Source organism: Monocercomonoides exilis, assembly GCF_001643675.1.
Source record: "Monocercomonoides exilis strain PA203 chromosome Unknown scaffold38-1042076, whole genome shotgun sequence".
In the NCBI taxonomy this organism is placed as follows: Eukaryota; Preaxostyla; order Oxymonadida; family Polymastigidae; genus Monocercomonoides; species Monocercomonoides exilis.
The window spans coordinates 1001011-1014378 of NW_027150583.1; the positions used below are offsets into that span (position 1 = coordinate 1001011).

General features: G+C 34.0%; 4 protein-coding genes across 4 annotated transcripts; 2 read left to right on the plus strand and 2 right to left on the minus strand.

Annotated features, from left to right (window-relative positions):
- Positions 1 to 76: 76 nt before the first annotated feature.
- Positions 77 to 1776, minus strand: MONOS_7129 (uncharacterized protein; the record flags this gene model as incomplete). Its single annotated transcript, XM_067877431.1, has 5 exons — positions 77 to 817; positions 872 to 1362; positions 1441 to 1468; positions 1594 to 1683; positions 1771 to 1776. The coding sequence occupies 5 exons, from the start codon at positions 1774 to 1776 to the stop codon at positions 77 to 79; spliced, it is 1356 nt and encodes a 451-aa protein (XP_067723316.1).
- A 622-nt stretch (positions 1777 to 2398) lies between these two features.
- On the minus strand, positions 2399 to 4137 carry MONOS_7128 (uncharacterized protein; the record flags this gene model as incomplete). The annotated part of the gene is made up of 3 exons (XM_067877430.1): positions 2399 to 3462; positions 3574 to 3680; positions 3744 to 4137. The coding sequence occupies 3 exons, from the start codon at positions 4135 to 4137 to the stop codon at positions 2917 to 2919; spliced, it is 1047 nt and encodes a 348-aa protein (XP_067723317.1). The 3' UTR covers positions 2399 to 2916.
- Positions 4138 to 5312: 1175 nt separating this feature from the next.
- On the plus strand, positions 5313 to 7326 carry MONOS_7127 (uncharacterized protein; the record flags this gene model as incomplete). Its single annotated transcript, XM_067877429.1, has 5 exons — positions 5313 to 5458; positions 5532 to 5602; positions 5667 to 6166; positions 6226 to 6782; positions 7041 to 7326. Exons 2-5 carry the CDS (start codon positions 5533 to 5535, stop codon positions 7324 to 7326), a joined length of 1413 nt encoding a protein of 470 aa, XP_067723318.1. The 5' UTR covers positions 5313 to 5458; position 5532.
- A 2513-nt stretch (positions 7327 to 9839) lies between these two features.
- MONOS_7125 (uncharacterized protein) lies at positions 9840 to 12191 on the plus strand (the record flags this gene model as incomplete). The annotated part of the gene is made up of 3 exons (XM_067877428.1): positions 9840 to 9903; positions 9967 to 10457; positions 10517 to 12191. 3 exons carry the CDS (start codon positions 9840 to 9842, stop codon positions 11285 to 11287), a joined length of 1326 nt encoding a protein of 441 aa, XP_067723319.1. The 3' UTR covers positions 11288 to 12191.
- Positions 12192 to 13368: the final 1177 nt, after the last annotated feature.

Consider the following 13368-nt stretch of genomic DNA (forward strand, 5'->3'; position numbering starts at 1 on the left):
TTAATTGTTTTCTATTTTGTGAAATGATGAAAAATGAATATCCAAACTTATGAGAAACAAAATACAATGAATTTTCTCAAACATTCACACGAAAATCAGAAACATTCAACAGCGCTTCGTCATAATATTTTTTGCACAGAAAATCAAATATTTCATGAAAGCTTGTGATGGTGTCTTCGTATCCTTCTTCTTCCATCTTTTCAAACACTTTCCTTTTCATCTCTTTTCTTTCCTCTTCTTTCAATTGCATTGAAGCATTCACAAAAAACATTAAAATACGATGAACCATTTCGTCGTCCATTGTTTGCCTCTGTATCTCCTCCAAAAAAACATCAACTGCTCCTCCTTTTAATAAGTTTTCAACTCTCACATCTCTAATTTCTGCTGCATTTCCCAAGAAACAAATGCACTTTTTACCAATATCTCTGCGATTATCCTTTGCTACTCGATATACCTGGACAATGCGGCTAAAAAGCTCAATATATTCTTCATTCCTTAATCCGCAGAAGCGAAAGAAAAACTCAAATATTTGCAGCCATCTTGTAATAGCAAGCTCTTCTTTAATATCTTTTCTTTTTCTCTCTCCTTCTTTTTTCTTCCAATCCACACATCTTGCCAGCTCTTCTAATTCTCTTGTTGCTTCTCTCACAAAATGCAACTCATTCACAATAACACTTTCCAAGCTCATATCATAGAACAATCTGTGAATCAAAAATTGCATTGCAGACTGATAGGCAAGTCGTGTCAAGTTGCGATGCTCCTGGTGATATTTGATGATTTCTTTGATTTCCTCCAAATACAGTTTTTGTTCGATAAACTCATAAAAAAAGAAGAAAAATAAATAATATCAATAAGAAAAAAATTTTCATACATTAAATCCTAAAGTTGCTAAAGCCAATAATGTCATTTCCACTTCTTTCAGAGTCTCCTTGTTTTCCTCTTTCTTCAACGCAATTTTCAGGAGACAAGGCACACAAATGGATATCAATTGTGATGAAGTCCCGATGTTAAACAAAAGATAGCATTCGCAGATCTCAGTCAGAAGCTTTTCATTCTTTTCATCTTTTTTTCCCTCTTCTTCAGAAATCATCTTCTCAAATCTTTCATTCAATGTTGAATATTCAAATTCTTCAATCCAAATTCTTTTCAATGCTTTGCAAAATCCAGCATGCTTCAGTAGCAAAATTGCATTTCCCAATTGCAGTTTCTTTTCCTCAATCAATTTGTCCATTTTGTTAAACATTCTTGTTGTGAAAACTGATTTGAATTCTTCAACATTCATTTCATCAATAATTTCATTCATTTCCCCGATTTTCTGTTTCTGCTCGCTTTCTGGGCAATGCCCCAACTGTGAAAGTGTCTCTAAAAAATTGAAAAATCAAAGAGATAAAAGAAGCATTTATTTTTTAAACCAACAATTTCTTATCACGTTTTGCAAACTGAGAAATATTTGCTTTTTTGAAGGTGGCTGTGAAATCGCAAAATGAATTCAAAACAACAAATAAATTCATTTTCGAAATATTCGTTGAATATTCGAATTAAAAGAATTAAAAACACAAAATCAAAATTTTTTAATAACACAGGATTCAAAACCTCTTTTGCCATCATGATTTTTGCCTCAAAACAAGCAAATCTCGAAACAAAATAATCTTGTTTTTCAGCAAATAAATAAGGGTTCACAACCTATAATTTAATAAGTTAGGATGTTTGATTGATGATTTGCGACAGCCAGAGCATGTTTGAGCTGCTTAGTCCAACGACTACAGATACACCCATGCGAGTTATGACACTTCAGAAGTGCATGGATTTTGTCTACAGATGGAGGAGCGATTGGTTGTTTGCATTGATTTCTTGTGAAAAGTGAATTAGTGGGAAAAATTGCATGAAATATGAACTTGGCTATATATCGCAAATCATATGGTGCAACATCGACTGCTATATTTTGACTGAAAAATAACTCAAGCAAGATGCAGTAAAGGCGAGCAGAATTTCAGAAAGATTGAATTGAACTTTTTGTTCATATCAAGAGAAATATGACACGCCAAGCATTTCTTTTGCGCAGGGTTTGTTTTGTGGAAGAGAAAATGGAATTGGGAGTTGGACCAAGGAGGAAGCTAGCAGAGAGAAACACTCAGCTGGCCTTAATAATAATCTCATTTGTCTTTTGAACGAAGCAAGTTGGAAAACTATCAACAAAGACATGGTGTTGAATAAGTCTTTGAAAAGGAGCTCATTTGGAAAATGTGCTTTCATCTGATATCACAGCCAACTTCACAATGGATTCTAAGAACAAGAAAACCTGTTGGACCGATAATTACCAATCCATTGGAGATGAGAAAATATTTCAAGATAAAAAAGATGGTTTGACTTTTTTTATTTTATTAATTTTTCTTTTTAGATGTTCTTTGAATGAATAAAGATTGATCATGAACAGGAATACCGCAAAGAGAGAGAAGCATTTTTATCCTTTTTCAAAAGAGCCAGAAGTTTTGAGATGATTCTTGTTTCTATTGCATTCACTGATGGAATCCGTGACTTCTGCAACCTGCTTTGCAAGCAGTATAACCTGACAAGCTAAAGATGAGCTAGAAAGAGAGAAAAAGCAGTTTATTTGGCAGAGGTGACTCTTTTGTAGAGGCTGATGAGCTGGCTGGGTATTCACATTCCGAACACATCCGGCTTCTCATATAACTCAACACTCATCTTCTTCGATTAACTCTTCGCAATCATCTCCTTCATTGTTATGCAGTTATTCTTCTCCTTCTTCTTCTCCTTCTTCATCGTTATAGTCTTCTTCTCCTCTCCCAATTTATTCACATTCTCGTTCTCATACTCATTCTCATTCTCATTCTTATTCTTATTCTCATACTCCTCCTCCTTCTGCTTCTTCAAATCAATCAAGCTGCTCTTTCTCCCTTATTCCTCATTCATTGCTAAGCCATTCGTTGAAATTTCCACCTGTTCCTCATCTTTCCCCACTCCATTTGCACTTCCATCCGAAGATATGCCCAAAGACCCATCTGCTTCTTCTTCTTCTGCTATCCTGTTCTCCTGTTGGATACCATCAGATGGAGAAGAGCTGCGCACTTCTGGTTCAACTGAATGCTGCTTGTATGCGCCCACCTCAGCCTCTGCCTTCACAAACCTCAGCCCACTCAGCCCAAGCGCCTCCACAATCAACGGTGCCATCGCTTCTTCCAGCTTCCCCTGGTTCTCTTTGATTCTCTCCACAAACTCTCTGTGCGCTGTCGGATACCCGCCTTTCTCCTCATTCCCATCACCTCCTTCTGCTTCTTCCCGCTCCTCCAGCACCTCCAGCACAATCGCTGCTGGTGACAGAACCACATCCTCCTTCCTCAGCCCCACCGCATTCAACCCTTTCTCCACAATCTCCCCCACTTCACACACTGCAACCCCCCGCCCCATCGCTTCCTCGTTCAGCTTCACCACCACGCGCCTCGACTGCGGCGATCACCATATCTGCAGCGACAGGTCAAAGAGATCGCAGATCGACTGGAACGCATTCACGTCTGCCGCTGCAAAGATCCGCTTGCTCCCCGACTTCGTGCACACCGACGCTGCAAGCGACGGAAGCGGAGTCATCAGCAGAACCGAAAGCATCGCCGAAAGCGCCACATCGTACGCACACGTAATACACCCATATAACACAGCCCGTCGCACTACAACATATCCCTCGAAGCGTCTGTTGCTCCCTCAGTTTCAACTTCTTGTGATTTTCATACACCCCAGCAGACTCTGGACGTCGTCCATCGCTGCTTCCGACATGTATGATGCCACTTCCTCCGAAGTATTTAAAGAGTCAATCACAGGAGCTGATGAATATAACAATGGTTTATCATCTCCTGCTGCATTCTTCTTTTCGCTTCTCCGCCTCCAGAATGGCGAAGCTGTCCGGCGTGCTGCTCCAAGTGAAGAAGACGAAGAAGACGAAGGAGCTGAGCGAAGAGATGACTGCTGTACTGCCCTGGCCACAAGAAGCTTTTTCAGACACTCCACCACGTCTGCCTGCAGCTCCACAGGCGATACAAACACAACAACCACATTTGGATCACGAAGGCAAATCAACCGTGAAATATTACCATCATCAAGCGATATAAGATAATAGGTTATTATCATTTTTTTTGTTGATCATGCATTGAAGTTTGGAGTGGAATAAGAAGAAGAAGATGATGATTACGATGAAATTGAATGCAAATCCTTCAGATGATTGTCATCGATGCATTCAGAATTAACAATAGCTGCGGCTGTAAGTTGTTTCTTTTTAGCAGATTTAACAACTTCAAAAGTTGAAGGATATGAGAGACCGATAATGGATCGAATACAAAGATGCTACTGATGAAACACATTGATAGAATCAAATGAATTATGAGTGAAATGGCGAGCGTTTTCACTGATGGCTGTGCGGCTTTTACGGGGAAAATGGAGGATTGAAAAATCCATTGATTTGAATTTGAATTCACATTTATTATCCATTGTGACAAGATATGGCAACAAAGCCCTTCGAAGAGATTCCGATTGACTGAGTGAAGATTGCGTTTGTGCAAAAGGATTTCTCGCACAATGAATAAAAATTCCCTTCAGGTCTCTTCATTCTTTGAAAACAGTAGCTGAATTCACTGATTCATAACTTCAAGTATTTTTGCTTATTGAAGATAATGTTATTTGCTCGCTTTCATCTAGATTCAGCTCATGAGCACAGCTGACTTTGATGCATTTTCAATCCAATCATCATGCAATTGAATCCAAACTGCTTTTCTGTATAAAGCCTAATAACACCAAAGATTGAGGTTAGTATCAGTCATTGTTGTTATTCCTCCAGCTGTTGAACCCTGTATTTTTTGATGTTGGAAATGGCCTTTATTAAATTTCCTTGTTGACTCATTTTGCAATGAAACATGTTTTCCATGTCCTCCTGCTGTTTGTTTGTATTTTGCTTTGAATCATCAATTCTTTTTGATTTTTTGCTTTTTCAGTTCTTTCTTCTTCAACAATCCTGAAAGTCATCACGAATGAAAACAGAAAATAGAAAAATAATACAAAAAACAGGATCATTCATTCACACACACATTCACATTCTCTGTTTTTTTTTATTTAATTCGCTTTGCTTTAAAAAAAGAATTCTTCTCTCTTCAAGAAGTGCATTCACCTGTTTTGCTTTTTCTCATTAGCAAAACTCCTTTTCGGCATTTGATGTTTCCTAGGCAACAAAATTGGAAGAAATCCAACTCATGGAATAAAATGTCTCAAAATTCGAAATCCATTAAAGAATCATTATTTTCGATGGTTTGATCAAACAGAAACAAAACAATTTGCATTTCTGACCTTTTCCAGTCGAGATCATTTGCATCGGTGAATATTCATTTTTTCACTAATTTTTTAAAGTCAGACAATTGTTTTTGTGGTTGCCACCTTTTCGTTTTGCAAGATAATAAAACATGTTTGAAATTATCGATTGTTCATTTTGTGCAAATGTTTGCTCGATAAATATTACGTTTTTTTGCTATTAGCAGAATGACGTTGTGCATAGATGATAAGCATATCGATGAGATTCGAAAGATTCCCACAAGAGAAAAGTTTTTGAGTTTGTTCAATTTTTTATTTTTTTTTATAAATATTAAACACTTTGCTTTCTTTTTATTCTGAAGAGTTGTTTTCTGAACTTGAACATTACAATGAAGATGAACAAAAACAGAAAATTCGTGAAATGAATGGACTTGTTGAAGAGATGGAAAAAGAAGAATTCGGATCCATTTTTAAGGCAGATCTGTTTGATAAAATGGACAAAATGATTGAAGAAAACAATTTAACGATAGAAAATTCAATTTTGCTACTGAAGCATGCTGGATATTACAATGTGCTGAAAAGAATTTGGATATGCGAATTTAAATATTCTTCACTGAACAAAAGATTTGAGAAGATAATTATATATGAAATTGAGAAGAAGAAGGGAAAAAAGAATGAAAAGTTGAAGATTGATATTTGCGAATGCTATCTTTTGCTGAATGATGATGATACTTCAAATGAATTGGCCTCAATTTGTGTTCCTTGCCTTCTGAAAGCTGCATTAAAGAAAGAGGAAACAGTGGAAGTTCAAAAGGAAGTGGAAATGGCTTTATTGTGTTTGAGTTGCATTGATGATCGTTATGTGTGAGCACTTCTTTTTCATTTTTGATGTTTTTGCATATTTTTCTTTTTTCTAATTAGTTTTTTTGGAAAGAAAAATATTTGAAGGAAATTACAGAAATCATCAAACATCAGCAGAAACACAGAAATCTCACAAAACTTGCGTATCAGTCTGCTTGGCAATTTTTGATAAGCAGATTCTACCGTGATGTCAGCTTGGATGTTTCTATTGTGAATGAGATGAATTTTAAAGGAGAAGCATCAAGAGAACTGGAAGCACTTACAAGAAATGTGAATTGGAAGAAGAAAAAAGAGGAAATGAACAAAGAAGAAGCGAAAGAAGAATTTGCATTGATGAGATGGCTCGAAACATCGAACATTTATTTCCTCAATTTCAAATTAGAGAATAAAGAATATGTCAGTCTTTTCAGAAGCATAGTTAGAGTATTTCGAGCAGCAAAGGATAATCACAAAGAACTTTGCGATCAATGCATTTACTCCTTGAGAAATGCAGCAGGAAGAGAACTTGTGAAAACTGATGACTTGGTGAAAAGTGGTGCTGCTGATGCTGTCTTGGAGGGGATACAGCGTCCAACGTTGAATGAAGGTGTGGTATATGAATGCTTTAAATTCTTTTTGTATGTTTCGGAAAGATTGAAAGAAAAGACGGATAACGAAATGGAAGAAGCAAAAATAAAGGCAACAAAAAGGAAGGTTTTTGATAAGATGGAGGAAGAAGGATACGAAGATACTCTCACCAGCTTTTATGAAACATTAAATATTTTTAACATACGATATTATCGTGCACTCTTGTTGAAAATTTCTGATTATTTTGTATATGTTTAAATCAAAAGCGCTTTTTCTATTCTGATTTTTCGGAAATTGTATTTGAAAAGTCAGAAAAAAAAAAAAAGGAAAACAGAAGAAGAAGAAGTGGAGGAGGATGAAGAGGAGGAAGGAGAGGAAAGAATGAAAGAAAGGAAGAAGAAAGAGAAGAAAGAGAAAGAAACAGAAAAAGAATGTGATGAAGATGATGAAAAAAAGAAGATGATGATGGAGAAGGAAAGGAAAAGGAGGAGAAGAAAAGAAATGAGAGGAAGAAGAGGAAAGAAGAGGAAAGAAGAGGAAGAAAAGAGAAGAGAAGGAGAAGAAAAAGAAGGAGAAGAAAAGGAAGAAGCATAAAAGCCAGAAAAGTGGATAAAGCAGAAGGAGATGAGACTTCATTGATTGGCTTTCTGTCATCACTTGAATCACAACATCCTTCTCATTCTGCAAATTATATGAAGTCATCATCATCATCATCATCATCATCATTTCATCTATTTCTTCTTCTATATCTTGTTCAAATTCTTCTTCTTCTTCTTCTTCTTCTTATTCTTCTTCTTCTTCTTCTTCTTCTTCTTCTTCTTCTTCTTCTTCTTCTTCTTGTTCCTCCTCCTCCTCCTCCTCTATCTTCTTCTTCTTCTTCTATTAATAATAATATTAACAATAATTCTTCTTCTATTAATTCTTCATTGAATTCTTCTTCTTCTCTTCCTCTCTCATCTGAAGTAGCTAAAAGACCTCATCCTCTTCTTCTACAGCTTTTGAAGAAGGAAAATGTGAGTGCAGATAAAGTGAAGAATTATTGCTTAGATAATTCTTCTTCTTCTTCTTCTTCTTCCACAATGATAATAACAATTGATGATTCAATTTCTCCTCCTCCTTCTTCTTCTTCTTCTTCTTCTTCTTCTTCTTCTTCTTCTTCTTCTTCTTCTTCTTCTTCTTCTTCTTCTTCTTCTTCTTCTTCTTCTTCTTCTTCTTCTTCTTCTTCTTCTTCTTCTTCTTCTTCTTCTTCTTCTTCTTCTTCTTCTTCTTCTTCTTCTTCTTCTTCTTCTTCTTCCTCTTCTCCCTCTTCTCCCCCTTCGCATCTGTCAGCAAACTCTCCTCACTGAAGCAGTCTTTCCATTCTGTTTAATGTCACTTTTCTTCATCCAAAAGCTTTTCAACATCAATGGAATGTTATTTAACGTTATTCAAGCGACTAGACTGTGCTGGTTGAAGGAAAGGAGGAAAAGATTCATTCAAATGAAGATGCTGCCAGAAGCTCAGGGAAATAAATAAATTGTGCGTGAATGCTTTCACAAGTAACTGGAAACTTTCGTGAATGGAATTGATGAGGATTTGTTTCAAGAATTAGATTTGAGTGAAAAAATAAAAAAAATTTGCAAAAGTCAGTTAATTAAAAAAAGAAAAAGAAAAAGAAAAATAAGAAATCCAACGATATAATGCAATTCAAAAATGAGGCAATACCATTTTTCAAAAAAATGCACGTCTTTTCACCCTTCTGATTGAAGCAGTCTGCCTTTTATCATTTCTTCCCAGCCATTTATTTTTTAATGGCAAAAGTCAAAAGAACATTAATATTACACCAAAACAGAAAGAAAAAGGGGGGAAAAAGTGAAAATATATAAATATAAACGAAAAAGTTCAATTTATTTTTATTTATTTTGATTTCTTTCTTCCTTTTCTTTTGATTATTATTCAAAAAAAAAAAAAACCTTTGCAAATGCAACAATAAATTGGATTACACACATTTATTTGATCAAACATTTCTATCGTTATCTGTTCTGTCTTTTTGATTTGTTTCTTCTTCTTCCATGTGGTTTCAAGGTTTGCCTCGAAATCCACACAGAAATCGTTGAATCAACAACAATTATCAAAACAACCCAAATGATGACTTTCAATAAAATGCAACAAGTGTCTTTTCGGAAAAATACACATCAGAGGTAACACCATAAAACGATAAATGTGTTGAAATGAACTTAAAATTCTGCACACGCTTGGTTCCGCATATTGCATAAATCTTCTCCTTTCAGAACTCTTTTATCTTCTCTCAGCCTCAAAGACTTTCGGAAAAAAATCTCTTTCAATGCTCGATTAACAATGTTGCCCATTGTTGCCTTAATAAATTCTCTTATGCGTTCAATAATCATGCGCCCAATCATCAAAAACCTGCGAATTGTTGAAAGCTTGATTCCCTCCATCAATTTTCATTCAGTTTTACTAGCCCACTCAAAAAACGAACAAATAATAAAATTATCCCTTGTTTATTACTAAACTCAACACATTAAAACTGAAACATTCACGGAAACAAGCAAACATTTTGAAATAACAGAAAAAATCATTTCTGATAAGGAAAGCTTCCAGAAAACTCTTAATGTGAGGGAAATAAGTGAAATATATATGTTTGAATTTTAATCTGCAACAACGTTTAAATGCACAGTTTAATGTGCAAATTGTTGCTTTTTTGTCACTTTTTTGAAAAGTTCTTTTCAAAGTCTTTTCTCCTCTTCTTCATATTGCTCAAAATGTTGAAATGGAATTTTTTTTAATATTCAATTCTAGGCATGTGGTATATTTTTCGATAAGTTCAACTATTCATCGAAATTCAATCCATTTCCATGAAATGAATTATTGTTGGTTCGATCAGACAGAAATTAAACTCTTTCGTATTTGGCTAAATACGACCAATATTGCAGCTTCTTTGTGATTTCTTTTTAAACACAGATTTTGGCTAAGCAAAAGAAATGAGTTTGACAATTATATTTTGATTTTGTCAATTATCAACAATGTTTGTTTTTCTGTTTGTTTTTCTGTTTTTCATTTAAAATTTTGCGGCAAATTGATCTTTTCTAATAATTGACAGAACGAAAATGCGCAATGAATGCATGTCCGATAATTTTGTTCAGAATCTATCCCTCAGAGATAAGTTTTCGAGTTTGTGAATTTTTATTGCTGATTGAAGGCACTTTTAATGATGTGTTTGTATAATTTTGGAAGAAATGTTTTCTGAACTGGAGCATTGCCCAGAAAGCGAGCAGAAACAGAAAATCGGGGAAATGAATGAAATTATTGATGAAATGAATGTTGAAGAATTCAAATCAGTTTTCACAACAAGAATGTTTAACAAAATGGACAAATTGATTGAGGAAAAGAAACTGCAATTGGGAAATGCAATTTTGCTACTGAAGCATGCTGGATTTTGCAAAGCATTGAAAAGAATTTGGATTGAAGAATTTGAATATTCAACATTGAACGAAAGATTTAAGAAGATGATTGCTGAAGAAGAGGGAAAAAAAGATGAAAAGAATGAAAAGCTTCTGACTGAGATCTGCGAATGCTATCTTTATTTGAATGATAGGACTATTTCAAGACTGCCTTATGCATGTGTGACTTGCCTTCTGAAAGCTGCATTGAAGAAAGAGGAGAGCAAAGAAGTCCAGGAAGAAGCGGAAATGGCTTTGTTAGCATTGTGCAGCATTGGGGAAAATGTGTGTGAAATTCAATTTCCTTTTTGAAGCCATCAATTTTATACTTATTTATTTTAAAGTTTGTCGAACAAAAACTTTATCTAAGTGATATCAAAGAAATCATCAAATATCATCAAGAACACAGAAATCTGACACGGCTTGGCTATCAATCTGCTTGGCAGTTCTTGAACGACCAACTTTTTATTGACGATTGCTTGAATGGAGAGATTGTGAATGAACTGCATTTTGCCAGAGAGGTGGGAAAAGAACTGGAAGAGTTTGCGAAATGCGTGGATTGGAAGAAAGAGAAAGAAGAGGAAATGGGAAAAGAAATGAAAGAAGAGCTTGTGTTGATGAGATGGCTCCAAACATTAGAGTTTTATTTTGGCTGTTGTCGATTGAAGAACGAAGAATTTGCTGGACTTATTGGTGGAATTGCTTGGGTGTATCGAGCAGCAAAAGGGAATAATGGAGTAATTAGAAATCAATGCGTTGTTGCATTTGAAAAAGCAGCAGAAAATAGAACTGTGAACGTTGAAGGGCTTCTGAAAGGCGGAGCTGTTGATGCTGTTTTTGAGGAAATGCAGCAACCAACGTTGAATATTGATAGAGTATGTGGTTTCTTGCAATTCTTTGAGAATGTTTCAAATCGATTGGAAGAAAAGATGGATGATGAAATGGAAGAAGAGCAAAGAAAGGAAACGAAAAGGAAGATATTCGAAAAGATAGAAGAAGAAGGATACGAGGATACCGTCACAAGTTATCATGGATTATTTCATTTTCTTAAAGTGAAGATTTTTTATTCTGGTGCATTATCGGTAGATATTTCTGATTATTGTGAAAATGTTTAAATCAAAAGCGCTTTTTCTATTTCTAACTTTTCGGAAATTGAATTTATTCAGTCAAAAAAAAGAAAGGAAACAGAAGAAGAAGAAGAAGAGAGGAGAAAATCGATGACAAGCCGAAAAGATCCTTTTTCAGCGATTCGTGCTATATCAATTCATTCTTCATCTATCTTCAACAACAACAACAACAACAACAACTACAACTACAACTACAACAACAACAAAAACTACTACTACTACTTCTTTTCCTCCTTCTCATCCCCATCCACCACCACCTCCTTCTTCTTCTTCTTCATTTTCTTCCTCTTTTTTATCACATTCTTCTTCTTTTTTGACTTCTTCGACAACTTCATTAGCTGACTTATAAATAGCCATGGTAATAAGCACAAATGAAGAAGAGCAAAGAAGGAAAAACAATTCGAAGAAGAAGTTTTCATAAGGAGTTTGCATGAAAGTTTGCAGTTCAATGAGAATTAAACAACTTCTTTTCAATTTGGCTGTTTTGTTATTCAAAGAAAAGCAAATAACAAAAGGAAGAAATATTGAGAAACCTCATTTTCATGTTTTGAAACTTCACCAAAGCTTATCATTCTTGGTCTTATGCTTTGAAGAACAATTAACGAAGTATCTTGAAAATTCTATTTCAAAGGAAAGAAAATGTGAAGAAAAAATTTGAAAAGAAATTCTATTTCAAAAGCAAACCTTTATAAGCACAAAATGAAGTTTAATTTCTTGTTTGAACAAAAAAATGAAAATGTCAAAGTTTTATTTATTTATGGTATTTTGATCAGAGTTAATATTTGATGTGAAGTGGTTATGGGGTACAATATTTTTGGAATTTTTATTGTGAATGTTTTTGAAACACCGAAATGAATGGAATTAATAAATATGCATTTTAAAAGTTATTCATTTACTCGTCATGCGAAAAATGAAGATATTTTTCAAAAAAATTTGAGTTTTTGAAAAAAATTGATTATAAGTTTTTTAAAAATGTTTCTATTCCTCAACAAATTTTTAAAAACTAACTAACTCTTTTAAAAACATTGTCAAATAATTAATTTAAGAATTTTTGTTGATTCATAAAAGGAAATTGCGAAACAAAAATTCTCTATTGAAATTTGTTTGGTTTATAAATTTATCAACAAATTGATCATATTTATGCAATTGAAAAGGAAGAATTTATGCTTATCATTGTGTTCATGAAATTGCTGTAAAAAAAAATTTCTTTGATATTTACACATAAAAGTGATGAAAGAAAAAATGACAAAAGAATATCAATCAAACCTTCAAGTCAGTTTTTTCTTCTCTTCTTCAAAGAATATTCATCATTGAAATCATCTGGAGAACATTTCTGTTCCGCTTTTTCAAAGAACTCACTCCACCACTCTTTCATCTTCAACACTTTCTTCTTTCCACTGAGTTTCTTCTCTTTCTCTGTCTTCTTAAATGCAATTCTAGATAAGAATTGCGCATTTTCATCATCAATTTCTTTTTCAATGTTATTCACAACTTTTGCATTTTCCAAAAGTTCCACGGATAAAGGAACTATTAATTGTTCTTTTCTGTTTTTCCTTTCTTTTTCGAAATTTAGGTACAACTATTTTCTTTGCACCGAAATTATATCTTTCATCTTCTATCTCCTTTTCATTTTCTATTTCTTTTTCAATCCAAATAACATCTGAATTGTCTTTTTCTTCATCATTCAAAGTCAGGGGAGTTGAATTTTCTATTAATTAATTATATATAACGATAAATGCTTTGAATAATTTTCTCCATTTTGATGAACATAAAATAAAAAAATGTGAGAAAGACTGATTAATAGACTGCTGAACAAAAATAGAACAATTGTTTATTTTCACTCGTTTTATGTTTGAAGGATTCAAGAGAAAGTTATTTCAGAAAAGTGCTGAGAAATGAATTTTTCAAATAATTCTTTTTGGAACAAAAGAGATTTTTGAATCAAAAATTCACTGGAATATGAATCGTGTGATGTGTGAGGTGATAAAATATGTGGAGTTGAAAAAAGAAAGAAAAAGAAGATCTGCATTATTAAATGAAAAAGATGAAGAAATGAAGTAGCAAAAAAA